The sequence below is a fragment of the Felis catus genome, chromosome B3 (assembly GCF_018350175.1).
Source record: "Felis catus isolate Fca126 chromosome B3, F.catus_Fca126_mat1.0, whole genome shotgun sequence".
In the NCBI taxonomy this organism is placed as follows: domain Eukaryota; kingdom Metazoa; phylum Chordata; class Mammalia; order Carnivora; family Felidae; genus Felis; species Felis catus.
The window spans coordinates 97,474,372-97,492,437 of record NC_058373.1 but is presented as its reverse complement, the minus strand read 5'-3'; the positions used below and the strand labels follow the sequence as shown (position 1 = coordinate 97,492,437).

Sequence of the window (18,066 nt, the reverse complement as noted above, 5' to 3'; positions counted from 1 at the left end):
GACCTGGGTGTTGGACTGCAGGAACCTCAGACAGCATTGTGGGGTTGAAGTGGAGGAGGGAGAGTTTCAGGATGTAAGAGAGGAAAGGTGCAGAAGGCAGAAGAAAACTAATTTTTAAAAAATATGTTTTGCCCACAAAAGGAAAAACAAGCATTGAAGAAATTAGATAACGTCCGGAAGGATCACGAAAACAGATTAGAAGCTCTTCAACAGGCTCAGGTATTCTGTTTAGCTTTTTCCCAGATTTCAAAAATGGTAACTTTAAATAAAACATTGTATGTTAACTAAGTGGAATTAAAATAAAAACTAAAAACATAACTTTAACATGGTATTACAGTAACTGTTTTTGTTTCTTAAGGAAATAGACAAACTTAAAGGAGAGCTCATAGAAATGAACCTACAGATAGTTGACAGAGCTATTCAGGTTGTTCGAAGTGCTTTAGCCAACCAGATAGATTGGACAGAAATTGGGTTAATTGTGAAAGAAGCCCAAGCTCAAGGAGACCCTGTTGCAAGTGCAATTAAAGAATTAAAACTACAAACAAACCATGTTACAATGCTACTAAGGTGAGTTTGATTCTTAGTTAAGCAGTTAATGCTTGTTTTTATTTTGCTGTTTAATTGTTCACTGTATTCATTTAAAATTTTTTCTTTTGTATTTGGAAGTTTATCCTTGAAGTACAGAAAAAACATTATTTACATTAAAATAATGCAACTGTTTAAATACTGCAAATAACTTTATAATTTCATTGAGGAAAAAAATTGAAAATAAAAAAGTGATGTCATTGACATTAGTGAAATACTATTGAATATTTTTAATAGAAATCCATACTTGTTATCAGAGGAGGAAGATGACGATGTTGATGGTGACATCACTGTTGAAAAAAATGAAACCGAAGCACCAAAAGGAAAAAAGAAAAAGCAAAAGAATAAACAGCTGCAGAAGCCTCAAAAAAATAGGCCATTACTTGTTGATGTTGATCTCAGCTTGTCAGCATATGCCAATGCCAAAAAGTAAGTCTTAAGTATGAATTGTAAGTAAAATATCTGCAATAAATCAGGATAATAAGGATAATATATGTATATATATTACGTATGTATGTGCTTTGGGGTGAAAACACTTTTTAAAATCTTACTTTGTGCATTATACAACTTTGTTTTCAAAACATACAAAACAAAGTTGTATAATGCGCAAAATTTGTTCCATATGATTTGAATGTGTAAAATTAGAAGTAACATAAATAGAAAGCTAAAGAATAGCTTAATTTTACTTAAAATTTTAATAGCTTAATTTTACTTAAAATTAAGAGAAATGCATTTTTCTAGATACTATGATCACAAGAGGTATGCTGCTAAGAAAACACAAAAGACCGTTGAAGCTGCTGAGAAGGTACTTACTATTTCTTAGAGTGAATGTGAATTGTTTTTTCTCTGCTTTAAATGAGTGGCTTTAATTATTTCGTTTAAATGAGGTTTTCTAATTCAGAAATAACTTTCAAACTTAATTTTGCTGTAATTATATGTATTTCCAGTGTTTATTTTCTTCCCCAAACCTGCTCCTTCCCCAGTCTTCCCCATGCTATAAATAGCACCTTCCTTTTTCCCTTTGCTTGAGTTAAAAGTATTGGAGTCATCCTAGGCTTTTCTCTCATAAATTATATCCAGTCCATCAGCAAATCCTTGTAGGTCTTTTGTAGAGTATAACCAGAGTCTGACCACTTCTCAATAATCCCGGCCCCTGTCATTTCTGTTCACATAGACTGTAACAGTAGCCTCTTCTTGGGTCTCTGCCTTCTACCCTTCCCCCCCTACAGTCTGTTCTTCAAACAGTAGCCATAGTGATCCTTTTAAATAAAAAATGAAGTTATTTCTCTTTGTTCAAAATCCATTTGCTTCCCATCTTATCAAGACAGGTCAAAGCCCTTCTCCTGCCCTATAAGGTCCTACCTGATCCACTCCCCTCCAATTTAATCACCTGCATTCCTCTTGCTACACTCTTTTCAGCGACACTGGGATCTTAGGTGTTCCTGTAACAGTGATGCATGCTGCCTTCTCGGGGCATTTGTGTTTGTTGCTCTTTCTACAGAGAATGTTTTTCCCTTAAAGTTTCCATGGTTTGATCCTTCCATTCATTGGCATATTTACTAAAATGAGACTTTATCAGAGAGGCCTTTCTTTAAAAAAAATTTTTTTTGATGTTTAAAAAAAATTTTTTTTGATGTTTAAAAAAATTTCTTTTAATGTTTATTTATTTTTGAGAGAGAGAGAGAGAGAGAGCGAGCGAGCTTGAGTGGCAGAGGGGCAGAGGGAGAGGGAGACACAGAATCTAAAGCAGGCTCCAGGCTCTGAGCTATCAGCACAGAGCCTGATGCAGGCTCGAATGCACAAATGGTGAGAGTATGACCTGAGCTGAAGTCAGACACTTAACCGACTGAGCCACCCAGGTGCCCCTTTATTTGATGTTATTATTTATATTTGAGACAGAGAAAGTACGAGCTGGGGAGGGGCAGAGAGAGTAGGAGACAGGAACCAAAGCTGGTTCAGAGCTGATAGCAGAGAGCCCAATGTGGGGCTTGAACTCACGAGGCGCAGGATCATGACTTGCGCCAAAGTCAGACACTTAGCCAACTGAGCCACCCAGATGCCCCAGACAGGCCTTTTTGACCATATTTACTAAAAGTAGTACTACTTAGTAAGCTTAGTTGGTTAAGGGGCCAACTCTTGATTCTGCTTAGGTCATGATTTCATGGTTCATGAGTTTGAGCCCTGCATCAGGCTCTGCACTGGCAGCATGGAACCAGCTTGGGATTCTCTCTCTCCCTCTCTCTGCCCCTCCCCTGCTGGTGTCCTCTCTCTCTCTCTCTCTCTCTCTCTCTCTCTCTCTCTCTCTCTCTCAAATAAACATTAAAAAAGAATAGTAGTACCCTCAGCCACTCCCTCTTATTCTGCTTTATTTTTCTTCTTAAAAAACACCCCTCCCAACATATGTTGATCTGTCTTTCCTCTAGAATGTAGATTGTATGAAAGTAAGATCTTTGTTTTGTTCATTGCTTTGTCCCAGCCCCTAGAATATTGCCTTGAACATAGTAACATTAATATCTGTTAAATGAGGGGTGCCTGGGAGTCTCAGTTGGTTAAGCATCCGACTTTGGTCCAACTTCGTGTCAGTTCATGATCTCATAGTTGGTGAGTTTGAGCCTGGCATGGGGCTCTCTGCTGTCAGCACAGAGCCTACTTCAGATCCTCTGTCCACCACCACCCCCACCCCCCAACCCCTCCTTCACTTGCTCACGCATGCTCTCTCTCAAAAATAAATAAACATTAAAAATATGTGTATCTGTTAAATGAGTAGCCCTCATGACTTGTCTTCTATCTCTCTCTCCAACCTCATTTCTTGACATTTTACTGTGTAATCACTACTTTCTTGGTGAAGTTGGCCTTTTCTTTTTGCTTATAGTGCTCTTCCTATTCTTTGCCTTGATAATGCCATTTACCCTTCAGACTTCAGCCTAAATGCCATTTCCTTAGAAATACCTTCTTTGACCATAAGCATTTATAAGTTAGGTTCTCTTGTTATATTCTCATAGCATCCTTAGAAGCACTTAACATGTTTATTTGAATGATTATGTGTTTGACATTCATGTCTTCTCCTCGACCCTCTAGTAGGGTGAGAGTGAGAACTTCCTCTTATTCACTATTGTGTCCCAGCATCTAGCCCAGAACCTATCATATGATAGATACTCAGTATCTGTTAACAAATGAAACTTTTTAAAATTTGTAGGTCTTGAGCAAATATTTGTATACATTAACCTTTGACTTAAATTATTTTAATATTTAAGGCACAAATCTTTATTTTGTGTGTATATGGTGTATGTATGTAAATAGTTGCCATTTTGTGACGTTTAAAAATAATTTCTTGTCTTATTTACTTAGTGCTATTTAAATACATTGTCAACAAATTATTTAAAAACTTTTTTCTTATAAATAGGCATTTAAATCAGCAGAAAAAAAAACAAAGCAAACGTTAAAAGAAGTCCAAACAGTTACCTCTATTCAGAAAGCAAGAAAAGTATACTGGTAAGTGTTCTACCTTTTAAAAATATAGTTTTTTTGTTTTTTAATTAAAATTATACATGTACATTGTTTAGAAAAATCAAGCAGTTCTACAAAGCTTGTTGCAAAAACCAGTAGCCTTGCAGTATTTTACCCCTAGTCCTGTTGCCTCTTCTCTTATGGAAACTATTTTTAGCTCTTTTAGCTAATTGTTTTGGTATTTACCTCCTTTCCTCTTAGTAATGTGCTTATATTGCTGCTTCTTGGTATTTCTGTTTTATACTCTGTCAATGACTTCCCACTATGGAAGATGAAGATTTTATTCTTTCCATTTGGTGCTCCATTACACAGATACACACCAGCCAGCCTCCCAGTAAAGGGACATAAATTTGTCAAGGTAGATATCCAGCATTAATATACAGTAATATTTTATTGTAGTCACAGCTGAGTCATATAACACTGTTTCTTTTCCTTCCCTGCTCAGCTTTTTGTCTTCGTGAAGGTGGTAATTGTCTTGTTTCATTTACCTTCCTCTTCCAGGTGTGTTCAGACACATTGGAATTCTATCCGTATCTTGCAGAAGTCTCTCCTGAGATTTTGACCTACTTTGTTCTAAATTGGTTACCCTAAAGATCTTAAGATTTCATTTTATTTTATTCTGGAAGTTCTCTTTACCTTTCTCCGTGTTGGATTCTCTGTCCTGAATCTCCTACTTCTTTTCTTAGTTGATGGAATGTGTACTCTAGAAGCTACATAAGAAGGCGTGTATAGGATGTAAAGCTTTTGAAGTTTTTGATATGTAAAAAAAAATTGTTTTATTTAATTGTGCGGCTGATAGAATTCTGATTTGAAAAGGTTTAAAGTCATTGTTCATTGCATTAGCTTTCAAATTTGATCTTCAGAAGTCTGATGTCATTTTGATAGTTTATATTTTATTGAAAATTTGTTTTTGCCTTTCTGTAAACTTGTAGATCTTAATTTTTTTCCTCTCAGTTTTCCAAATTTTCACAATGATGTAGGTTGGCAAGGATGTTTTAATCTATTAGGCTGAATACTCTGAGTCTCTTAATTTGGAATCTTTCAGTTCTGATAAATTTTCTTGAAATATTTCTTACGGATTTTTTTTTTTTTTGGTTTGGTTTCTTCTGGAAGTCTTATTTATTAAATATGGAACTCCTTGGGAGCGCCTGGGTGGCTCAGTCGAATTAAGCATCCAAATTTGGCTCACAGTGTGATCTCGCGGTTTGTGAGTTCGAGCCCTTCGCCGGGCTCTGTGCTGATAGCTCAGAGCCTGGAGCCTGCTTCAGATTCTGTCTCCCTCTCTCTCTACCCCAACTCCACTTGGCTCTCACTGTCTCTCTCTCAAAAATAAATAAACATAAAAAAAAAAAATTTTAATATGGGACTCCTTGGATGGTCCTCCAATTTTTTTGCATTTTCTATTTTTCAACTTTAATCCTTTTGTTCTACATTCTGAGAGATTTCCTTTATCTTTCAGTCCTTCCACTGAATTTTTAAGTGTTTTTGTTTTTTTGTTACTTTTTAAAAACTTTTGCTCAAGTTCTTTATAATCAGAGTAGTTTTGATGTATTTTTATTTAAAAGTATTCTTTTCTTGCTGGTTTTTGGTTTGTTTTTTATGTTTATTTATTTTTGAGAGAGAGAGTGAAAGAGTGCAAGCAGGGGAGGGGCAGAGAGAGAGAGGGAGGCACAGAATCTGAAGCAGGCTGCAGGCTCTGAGCTGTCAGCACAGAGCCTGATGCAGGGCTCGAACCCATGAACTGCGAGATCATGACCTCACCTGAAGTCGGACGCTAAACCAACTGAGCCACCAGGCACCCCTTGGTTTTTTGTTTGTTTTTTTTAATATTCTTTTATTTGTTGGGTTTGTCTTCAGCTTTTGTTAAGGACGTTTATTACTGTCTTGTGATCCTTAATTGTCTGTTCGTATTGTCTGTTCACATTTTATAGTAGAGCATGAAAATGCTGATTGGAAGTTCTCTGTGGGAGGTTAGGCTTATAAAATGATGTATGGGGGCTATTTTGTGTGGAATTCTCACTGTGTTTAGCTTTTTTCCTTCTCAGCTGGTCTCATTATTCAGGAAAGGTGTTTTTTGTTTTTTGTTTTTTGTTTTTTGTTTTTCCCCTGCTTGGAAAGTGAAGAGCTGGTTGTCAGCATTTTGGAAGCCCAATGGGAATAATAGGTTGCAGAGGCTTAGTACCCAGTAATGCATACATTTACTAAATTGCTGTTTTACATATGTTTCTCCTACTTACAACTGTGCCACATTTCCCCTAATTTGAAGATCCTTTTCGTACACTTTATAGAACATTAACTTCTGGCTTTCTGTTAGGATGTGGAAGGAGCAGCTACTACCATGTTCACAGCTGGAACTTTTTTCCTTTTTTTAACCCCAGCTTAACCTATTTCTAGCAGTACATTGTGCTGTTTTTAAGTTTTTTATGGGTTACACAGTGTAGGTTGATTTGTTTCTTGGCTTTTTCCATTGTCAGCCTGGGATTCAGCTTCTTGAGCCTGATCACTTGTCCCTTGGTTTTTCCATTTTTAAAAATTTTGTTGCTCTTCTCTCTCTTTCCTTTCTTTTTCTCACATCTCTATTGATGAATAGGATTGACTTGTAATTTTCATGTCTCAGAAGTTCTTGGGACACCTGGGTGGCTTAGTCAGTTAATAAGCATCCAACTCTTGATTTGGGCTCGGGTCATGATCTCATGGTTGTGAGACCCAGCTCTGCATCAGGCTCTGCACTGGTAGCATGGAGCCTGCTTGGGATTCTGTCTCTCCCTGTCTCTCTGCCCCTCCCCTGCTTATGCTCTTCTTGCGCACGAGTGCGTTCTCTCTCAAAAATAAATAAGCTTAAAAAAAAGAACCAGTTTTAACTGTTGATCTCCTCTATTATATCTGTGCTCTCTGTTTTATTATTTTTCTCTTTCTGTTTTTCTTTGAGATTCATTTGTATATCCCTTTATGATTTCTTGAGATGGAAATTTGGTATATTGCTTTTTTTCTCCCAGCTTCTCTTCTTTTCTGATAAGTATTTAAGGCAGTAAATTTCCCTTTAAATCTGGCTTTAACTGTGTCTAAAAAGTTTTGTTATATACTATTTTCATTATCTTTCATGTCAAAATGTGTTCTAATTTACATTGTGATTTCTTCACCCATGCCTTATTTAAAAGTAATGTTTAGGGGCGCCTGGGTGGCGCAGTCGGTTAAGCATCCGACTTCAGCCAGGTCACGATCTCGCGGTCCGTGAGTTCGAGCCCCGCGTCAGGCTCTGGGCTGATGACTCAGAGCCTGGAGCCTGTTTCTGATTCTGTGTCTCCCTCTCTCTCTGCCCCTCCCCCGTTCATGCTCTGTCTCTCTCTGTCCCAAAAATAAATAAAAACGTCGGAAAAAAATTAAAAAAAATAAAAATAAATAAAAAAAATAAAAGTAATGTTTATTAATTTCCAAACCTATGAAGATTTTTGGTTATATTTTTGTCATTGCTTTCTAGCTTAATTTGCATAATGTTCAGAGATAGCATTCTGAATTATCTCAACCCTTTGACATATGTTGTTGAAACTTGCTTCATGGTCCAGCATATTTATGGTCCACTTTATTTACAAATGTTTCACATATAGTTTAAAAGAGTGTTTGTTGTATAGTTGTTGAGTGCATCTCTCTAAATATTAATTAGATCACATCCATCAATCATGTTTTTCAAATCTTTAGCATCTTTACTAATTTTTTAAAAAAGTGTTTATTTATTTAGAGAGAGAGAGTGTGAGAGCTGAGAGAGGGAAAGAGAATCCCAAGCAGGCTGCATGATATCAGCACAGAGCCGAAAATCAAGAGTTAGACATTTAACCAACTGAGCCATCCAGCCACCCCCACTAATTCTTTTTTTAGTGATTGTTTTCTTAATTACTGAGAGTTTTGTTAAAAATCACATAATTGTGGGGCACCTCAGTGGCTCAATTGGTTAAGTGTCCAGCTTTGGCTCAGGTCATGATCTCACGGTTCACGAGTTCAAGACCTATTTGAACTGTGCTAATAGCTCAGAGCCTGGAGCCTGCTTCAGATTCTGTGTCTCCCACTCTTTCTGCCCCTCCCCCGTTCATACTTGGTCTCTCTCTCTCAAAAAAAAAAAAAAATTTAAAAAAAATTTTTTTTAAATAAATAAGGGCACCTGGGTGGCTCAGTCAGTTAAATGTCCGACTTCAGCTCAGGTCATGATGTCATGGTTCGTGAGTTCCAGCCCCGTGTAGGGCTCTGTGCTGACAGCTCAGAGCCTGGAGCTTGCCTCGGATTCTGTGTCTCCCTCTCTCTCTGCCCCTCCACTACTCATGCTGTCTCTCTCCCTCTCTCAAAAAATAAATAAACATTAAAAAAATTATTTTTTAATAAATAAAAGATCACATACTTGTGCACTTGTGTCATTCTCCTTTTATTTCGGCCATTTTTTGCTTTATATATATGAGGCAGTATAAATACAAAGCTGTATGTCTTCCTGCAGAATTGAGCCTTTTATTAACTGTAATCAGATGTTCCTTTAACTTCTAACTTCTTTTTCCCTTCTCTGTGAGATATTAAAACTACATCAACTTTCTTTGGTTAGTGCTTGCATGATAAATCTTTTTCCATCATTCTATTTCAATCCTTTTATATCCTTATATTTTAATATTTTAAAGGAGTGTATATATCATTTTCCAGTCTGACAGTCTTTACATTTAATCTGGAGAATTGACTACATTTAATGCAATTTCTGATATATTTGGGTTTAAATCTATCCATTTTATTATTTGCTGTCTTTTTCTTTTTTTTTTTTTTTGAGATTATTTATTTTGAGAGAGAGAGAGAGAGAGAGAGAGAGAGAGGTGGGGGGAGGGGCAGAGAGAGAGAGAGGGAGAGAGAATCCCAAGCAGGCTCCTTGCAGTAAGCATGTAACCAATGCAGGGCTCAAACTCCTGAACCATGAGATCATGACCTGAGCTGAAACCAAGAGTCTCACCCTTAATCGACTAAGCCACCCAGGTGCCCCTACTGTTTGCTTTCTATTTTGTTCTTTATTCTTTGTCTTTTTGCCTCCTCCTGATTTTTTTTTTCCTGTTATGTTCCTTTACTAAAATAATTAGAAATACATCCTTACGTTTCTCATTGTCTTTGTACTTGTGCATTTATGTTGTTTTAGAAACCTCTCTACCATCAATAGAAGAATTGTTAAATAAGTATAGTACATCCATTCAACAATGAAGATGACTTTTTTAAGATTTTAAGTAATGTTGGGCCGCCTGGGTGGCTGAGTCGGTTGAGCATCCGACTTCGGCTCAGGTCATGATCTTACAGTTTGTGGGTTCGAGCCCTGCATCAGGCTCTGTGCTGACAGCTTACTTAGAGCCTGCAGCCTGCTTCGGATTCTGTGTCTCCTCTCTCTCTCTCTGCCCCTCCCCGGCTCATGCTCTGTCTCTCGAAAATAAATAAATGTTAAAAAAAATTTTTTTTAAATTAAAAAAAAAAAAGATTTTAAGTAATGTCTATACCCGGTGTGGAACTCGAACACAACCCCGAGATCAAGAGTCGCATGCTTCATCAACTGAGCCAGCTAGGTGCTCCAAGAAAACATTTTTAAGTGAAAAAAAGAAAGCAGTTTGCAGAATAGTGTGTGTTGTGTTTAAAAGAAAAGGTTTAGAATAAGCATTTTTTTTTTTTAATTTTTTTTTTCAACGTTTATTTATTTTTGGGACAGAGAGAGACAAAGCATGAACGGGGAAGGGGCAGAGAGAGAGGGAGACACAGAATCGGAAACAGGCTCCAGGCTCTGAGCCATCAGCCCAGAGCCCGACGCGGGGCTCGAGCTCACGGACCGCGAGATCGTGACCTGGCTGAAGTCGGACGCTTAACCGACTGCACCACCCAGGCGCCCCTAGAATAAGCATTTTTTAAAGCTTTTATACGTATAAAGAAACTCTGGAGAGGGATATACAGAAAGCTAGTAACAGTGGACTTCTGTTTGATATTGTTAATGAGAACTGAAAGGGGATGCAGGATCTTAAACTATACCTTTTTTGTCTGATTTAAAACATTTCTGAACCATGTATATGTATTAATAAAAAATCAGATGAGAAAACAGGAGCACAGTACTTGTGCTATTATATTTTGGGTGTTAAAAGGGAGTTTAATGCCAGTGCTTAATTTGTCATTTTTAATCAGAAGTTTTTAAATTGTAGATTAAGTCAAAGAAATAGTCATATGTAATATAGAAAATATTTCTGTTCACCTCTGTTTTGTCGTTTTCTAAATGTTATACAAATATATACTCTTTACTTTTTATCATGATGGTATGTATTAATCATGAAAAGCAAATTACTTTTTTCTTTTGAGAAAAGTTAGTTTTATAGAGCAAAAATTACTTTTAGAAGTATAAAAGTATAAAGAATACCATATATGTAAGTATTCAGTTGATTCAGGACACAGTGAGAAAACTTCTTTCTTACTTGTGGCCTCAAAAGTTAGCCAGTGCCCCACTGAAAGAAAACTAAACCTAGGGACCATGTGACATTGTATGTTATTGCTTTGTGTAACTCATTGTTATGTTATCCTTGAGTTTAAGAAGGGACTATATGAGAGGGAGATAAGGAGAGAACATATTTTCAAACATAGAATTTAATTACTTCTAAGACTCTTACAAGAATATCCTTGGCCAATTTGTATGATAAGATTTCAATAAAATTCAGTTTGATGCTTTAATAAATTAAACCATCAAGTTGTCTTAACCTACAAGGTAGGATAGCGTCTTGGAATTTTGTTTGCAAAAAGGATGTGAATTCAGGTGACTATAAAGCAAAAGAATGTTAACTTTTTTTCTTTCAATTTGGTAGGTTTGAGAAATTTCTGTGGTTCGTTAGCTCAGAGAACTATTTAATTATAGGTGGAAGAGATCAGCAACAGAATGAAATGATTGTGAAAAGATACTTGACAACAGGTAGGTAAGATTTAAAAAAAATTTTTTTAGGTAAGATAAAAATTTTAAAGAATTTTGTCATATAATTGGATCAATTATTTCAGTATTAGATGTAGATTTTCATCTTCTATGACAGGTTTAATTGGTAGAAGGAGTTTATCTTGATGGTTTATGGTTTGTTGAATATGCATTTTGACACTTAATCTTCATTTTAAGTGAATATTCCTAAAGTAGTAATGGTGAGCTAATCTGCAGTGTTGGACTTTTGATTCTCTTCTACATTATAACAAAATAGCTTTCAGTCCTCCAAAGTTAGTGTGGATCAAATTTTTAAAGGCTTGTTTTTTTAGTGCGGAAGTTTGTAACTTTTTTTTCCATATTTAGAAAAAGAACTTAAGCCCTGTGGTGTATGTAAGTCTTCTCATTTATTTTTCTTTGCTGATAACAGCCACCTCGCTGTGGCTAAACCTTCAGTGTGGGTATCAGAAACCAATAATCAGAACTAATCTGATATCCACTGCAGATCCCAGACCAGAAAAGAAAGCAGCAGGGAGCATGGTATTCCATGGTACTTAGGGCATGGTCTCTCTCTTCTGTAGCTTTGTTCTCTGTGAGCTCAGCTTGTGTTGGGGCAGTATGAGTTTTTCTCTTCTTTGAGTTTCAAATCCCAGACGAACTGTTGGGGCAAGCAATGGCTGCTTATTTTACTTGTTAGGAACTTTCCTTTTTCCTTAACAAAAGAGGAAAGATCTCACTCCTGCATTTGTTTGTTCATTTGTTTATTCATTGGTAGCACACACATAGAATACAACTCACAGTCCTCACTGTGGCTTACAAGCCTCCTGGCTTCTTTCCTTCTTCATTTCTTACCATTCTTCCCTTAGTCTGACCTCTTGACTGCTCATCATACATGTCAAATATCCATGGTCCTTAGGACCTTTACATTTGCTAGATGACTCATCTCTCACCCTCCAGCAAGCTGGCCTAGACTTGCTTACACGGTAACTCAGCAAGTTTCTGAGAGAAAGGGAGGAAGCACATAAGGCCTATTAAGACCTAGGTTGACAACTGGCACTTGGTCACAGCTGCTATATTCTGGCTAAGGCAGATCACAGGGCAGGTCCAGATTCGAGAGATTGGGAAGTGACTCCACTTGATGGGAGAAGCTTCAGGGTCACAGAGCAAAGAGGTGTGGCTAACAAGGGAGAGAGGAACTGACCATTTTAATAATCTGCCATATTACCATTGCTGTTTCCTATAAGGAGGACTATGAGAGATCTCCTAGGGGTGGGAAATGGACTTTATATGCCTTCTTATCCCCTTTGGATTTTGAACCCATTAAAACCATTAAAAAGAAAAAAAAAAAAAAAGGAACAGGACTTAAAGTATTATTTCTCATTTGTCTTTAAGGGGACATTTATGTACATGCTGATCTTCATGGAGCTACTAGCTGTGTAATTAAGAATCCAACAGGTAATATATTTCTCTTTATTATTCAAAACTTTATTTATTCTCTTTATTATTCCAAACTTTAATTCAAAACTTATTATATGACAAAATTTGTTAATAGAGTTAAAGGACACTATTATGATAAAAGGGTCAATTCATCAACATATTTATAACTATTATAAATATATGCGCACCCAACAACAGAGCCCTAGAATAATACCCTTGAAGTAAAGTCTGACAGAATCAGAGAGAGAAATAGTTCAGCAATAATATTTCAGGACTTTAATACCTAACTTTAAGTCATGGATATAATAATTAGATACAAGATTGACTAGGAAATAGAAGATATGAACAAATATTTAAGTTAACTAGACCTAATATAAATCTCTGATATCCTCACCTAACAACAGTAGGCTAATTCTCAAGTGCACCTAGTATGTTCTCCAGGCTAAACCATATGATAGTCTAGAAGACAAGTCTTAATAAATTTAAAACTACTAAAATCATACAAAGTAAGTTTTCTGACCATAATGGAGTGAAATTAGAAATCACTACTAGAGGAAAATTTGGAAAATTCACAAATGTGTGGAAATTAAACAGCACAGTCATAAATAACCAGTGTCAAAGAGAAAATCATAGGGGGGGTATTAGAAAATACTTTGAGATGAGTGAAATGAAACACAGTATATCAAAATGATAGATGCAATTAAAGCAGTGCTTAGAAGTTTATAGCTGTAATGTTTATAAAAAAGGAAACATTTCAAATCATTAACAAAACTGTAACATTAAGATCTAGAAAAAGAAAAGCATAGAACCCATAGTAAGGAACAGAAGGAATTAATAAAGATTAGAGTGGAAACAAATGCAACAGAATAGAAGAACAATAGAGAAGATCAGTGAAACCAAACTTGTTTTTTTAAAAAAGGTCAACAAAATTAATAAAACTTTTACTGGACTGACCAAAAAAATAAGAGAAGATTCAAATTCCTAAAATTGGGAACACAAGAGGGGAAATTACTGCCAACTTTGCAGAAATCAAGAAGATTAAAAGAAAAAGTGCCCTAGCTGCTTCTTATAAAACACCATTTTAGCAATACTTGTGTAGTATTCTGGGTGGCGAATGTGCAGTAAGACAGCAGAATGAAGTCCTGTCATAAATGGCTTCTTTAAATGAAGAATGAACTTTTCACTGTGATAAACATAAGTCACATCTCTAGTCTGTGTCTGGAGCATTTATTAAATAACTTTAGAAGTTACATTTGCTGGGGCGCCTGGGTGGCTCAGTCGGTTGAGCATCCGACTTCGGCTCAGGTCATGATCTCACGGTCCGTGAGTTCGAGCCCCGCGTCGGGCTCTGTGCTGACAGCTCAGAACCTGGAGCCTGTTTCAGATTCTGTGTCTCCCTCTCTCTCTGTCCCTCCCTTGTCCATGCTCTGTCTCCCTCTGTCTCAAAAATAAATAAACGTTAAAAAAAAAAAATTTTTTTTTAAATAAAAAAAAAAAGAAGTTACATTTGCTGAGGGGGAAAAGGATTGTGAGGGCATGCTACCTACAGTTGTAGGGCAACAAATTAGATAACTTGGATAGAGATGGACACATTCCTAGAAAGATACAAACTAGCTAAACTGACTCAAGGAGAAATAGAAAATCAAACAAACCTATAACAAGTAAAGAGATTGAAATAGCAATTTAAAAAAATTAAAAAAAAACAAAAACAAAAAACAACCCTGCTCAGGCCCAGGTAGCTTCACTGGCAAATTCTACCAAACTTAAAGAAGATTGAATACCAGTGCTTCACAAACTCTTCCAAAAAATAGAAGAGATGGGAAAACTTCCTCACTCATTCTCTAAGCCCAGTATTACCCTCATAACAAAATCAAAGATGTCACAAGAATTGAAAACTATAGGCCAGTGTTGCTTATGAACACACACACAATTTCTCAACAAAATATTAAAAAACTGAATCCAGCAGCATATTAAAAGGATTGTATTGTACACTGTGACAAAGGGGTTTATCCCAGGAATGGTTGATTTAATGTATGAAAATTAATCAGTGTATTGATAGGTGAAGGACAAAAACCATGTGATCATCTCAATGATGCAGAAAAGGCTTTTGGCAATAATCCAACACATATTTGTGATAGAAACACTCAACAAACTAGGAATATGAGGGAACTCCTGAACTTGGTGAAGGATTTTTATGAAAAACCCAGAGCTAACATCATACTTGATGGTGAAAGACTGAAAATTTTCCCCTTAACATCCAGAACAAGACAAACATGTCTGTTGTTGTCCCTTTTTTTTTTTAATTTTTAAAAATAATCTTTTGATGCTTGTTATTTATTTTTGAGAGAGAGAGACAGCAAAAGTGGAGGAGGGGCAGAGAGAGCGAGACACAGAATCTGAAGCAGGCTCCAGGCTCTGAGCTGTCAGCACAGAGCCCGATGCGGGGCTCGAACTCAAGAGCCATGAGATCTTGACCTGAGCTGAAGTCAAACACTTAACCTCCTAAGCCACCAGGTGCTCCTATCCTTGTTACTTCTATTCAACCTTGTATGGATGTTCTAAGTAGACAGGCAATAAAAAGAAATAAAAAATATCCACATTGGTAAAGACCAAGTAAAACTATTTCCATTTGCAGATGACATGATCTTATATGTTTAAAACCTCAAGGAATTCCCCCAAAATTATTAGTTAATAACTTTACAAATGTTCAGGATACATTTGTATGATATATAAAAGTCAGTTGTATCTCTATGCACTCACAATGAACGGTACTAAAGTAAACTAATAAAACATCCATTTATAATAGCATTAAAAAAATATGAATAAATTCACCAAAAAGAAGTTGCAAGATATACACCCCAAATATAAAAAACATCATTGAAAGAAATTAAAGAAGACTTAAGTGGAAAGACTTTCAGTGTTTATGGATTGGAAGTCTTAATATTTTTCTGATGGCAGTACTTCCCATATTAGTCTCCAGATTTGATGTAATCTGTCAAAATTCCAGCTTCCTTTTTTTTTTTTTTTTAACAAAGATTGATGAGTTGATCCTAAAATTCACATGAAAATGCAAAGCACCCAGGTCAGCCAAATCATGTTTAAAATGAAGAACAAAATTGGAGAACTCACACCTCTTGATTTCAAAACCTCCTGTAAAGCAACAGTAATAAAGACAGCAAGGTGTATGAGGAAGGACCGATAAATCATTGAAGCGAATTGAGAGTTCTCATTTATAGTCTGTAGACTTTGCACAAGGGTATAAAAGCCATTCAATGGGGATAGATAGAATACTGTTTTCAAAAAGTGGTGCTTGGACTAATATTCATGTACAAAAGAATAAAGTTAGACCCCTGCTTCACACCATTTATTAAAATTAAATGCATCAGAGACGTAAGCTTAAAAACTAATACTATAAAACTGTTACAGTAAGGCATAAATCTCATAATGAATCAGGAAGTCATTTCTTAGATAAGACTTCAAAAGCATAAGTAACCAAAGAAAAACAGATTAATTAGACAAATCAAAATTAAAAACCTTAATTCAAAGACGCTATTAAGAAAATGAAAAGACGGTGGGGGGGAGGGGGGTGGTGCCTGGGTGGCTCAGTTGGTTAAGTGCCAGACTTCAGCTTAGGTCATTATCTCATGGTTCATGGGTTTGGGCCCCACATTGGGCTTTGTGCTGACAGATCAGAGCCTGGAGCCTGCTTCAGATTCTGTGTCTCCCTCTCTCTCTACCCCTCCCCCACTCACACTCTGTCTCTCTCTCTCGCTGGCGCTCTCTCTCTCTCTTGAAAATAAATAAACATTTAAAAAAAAAAAGGTGAAAAGACAACCCACAGAGTAAGAGAAAATACTGGCAAGTCATTTATCTATCTGCTAAGCAACCAGTATCCAAAGAACTCTTAAGACTCAACAACAGAAAGGGAAAAAAGTTTTTAAATGACAAACGATTCAAATAGATATTTTCCCAAATATACACGAATGGCCAGTGAGCACATAAGATCCTCAGTATCATTCATCATTAGGGAAATGCAAATCAAGACCACAGAGAGGTACCACTTCACACCCAGGAGAATAGTTGTAATAAAAAAAAATAGACAAAACGTGTGGGAAGGATGTAGCAATTGGAACCCTTATATGCTGCTGATGGGAATGGAAAATGATGTAGCCACTATGGAATAGAGTTGGCAGTTCCTCAAAAAATTGACCATAGGGGACACCTGGGTGACTCAGTTTGTTAAGCTTCCGACTTCAGCTCAGGTCATGATCTCACGGTCAGTGAGTTCAAGCATCTCACGGTCAGTGAGTTCAAGCACTGCATCGGGCTCTGTGCTGACAGCTCGGAGCCTGGAGCCTGCTTTAGATTCTATGTCTCCCTCTCTCTCTGTGCTCCTCCCCCACTCATGCTGTGTCTCTCAAAAATGAATAAACGTTAAAAAAAATTGTTTTTAATTATGGTTAATAATTAACCATAATAATAATTATGGTTTTTAATCTGTGGTTCATTAACCATAAAATTTGTCACCTAGCAGTTCGACTCCTAGTTATATAGACAAACTGACCACACTAAACTTGTTTGCAGATATTCCTAACAGCATTATTTATAATAGGCAAGAAATAGAAACAACCCATATGTTCATCAGTTGATAATAAACAAGTTGTATATCCATTCAATGGAATATTATTCAGTCTTAAAAAGAGATGAAGTACTGATAATTGCTGTAACAGGGATGAGCCTTGAAAACATTATGCTAGGTGAAAGAAGCCAGACATATATGATTCCATTGGTATGAAATTCCAAAATTGGCAAATCCATAAACACAAAGTGTGTTAATGATTGTCAGGGGCTGGGAAAATGGAGAATGACTATTTATGGATATAGGATTTCTTTGAGGGATAATGAAAATGTTCTGGAATTAGTGGTAATGGTTATGTAGCTTTATGAATATACTAAAGACCATTGGATTATATACTTTAAAAGGGTGAATTTTATGGTACATGAATTACATCCCAATTAAAAAGTATTTGAAATCTAATTGTAGGGATATATTATTAATATGCTCTTCATTTTGACAATTTAGGTGATTTATAGTAATTCTGGAAGAATTCAAACTTTGACTAGGCTTTTCTAGGTGATTCTTTCTGGAATGAAGTTAGAGTTATTGACATAAGTGAGAAGGCATTTCTTCTCTGATTTGTTTTATTTACTTAGACTGTTTAAAAACCTGCTTTGTAAATATATATTTGTAATTGTTATTTTTTTATCTGGCATAAAATATGCCAGTATAGTTAACATACAGTGTTCTGTAAGTTTCAGGTATACAATAGTGATTCACCAATTCTGTGTATTACTCAGTGCTCATTAAGATAAATGTGTATTCTTAATCCCCTTCACCTATTTCACCCATCCCCCCACCCAGCTCCCCTCTGGTAACCATCTGTTTGTTCTCTTTAGTTAAGAGTCTGTTTTTTGATGGACTCTTTTTTTTTCTTTTGTTCATTTGTTTGTTAAATTCCACATATGAGTAAAATTATATTGTATTTGTCTTTCTCTGACTTATTTTGCTTAGCACTGTACTCTATAGATCGATC

The 18,066-nt window shown here is 36.2% G+C and overlaps 1 protein-coding gene across 3 annotated transcripts in view; it reads left to right on the top strand.

Moving 5' to 3' along the window:
* Window positions 1–18,066, top strand: part of NEMF (nuclear export mediator factor) — a 57,179-nt gene that overhangs the window by 17,972 nt on the left and 21,141 nt on the right. For all 3 annotated transcript variants that reach the window (XM_045059887.1, XM_045059885.1, XM_023255673.2), the window contains 7 exons: window positions 142–219; window positions 359–567; window positions 823–1,014; window positions 1,327–1,390; window positions 3,989–4,077; window positions 10,935–11,038; window positions 12,428–12,490. In XM_045059887.1, coding sequence (XP_044915822.1) covers window positions 142–219; window positions 359–567; window positions 823–1,014; window positions 1,327–1,390; window positions 3,989–4,077; window positions 10,935–11,038; window positions 12,428–12,490 — 799 coding nt within the window. The remainder of the gene's footprint in view (window positions 1–141; window positions 220–358; window positions 568–822; window positions 1,015–1,326; window positions 1,391–3,988; window positions 4,078–10,934; window positions 11,039–12,427; window positions 12,491–18,066) is intronic.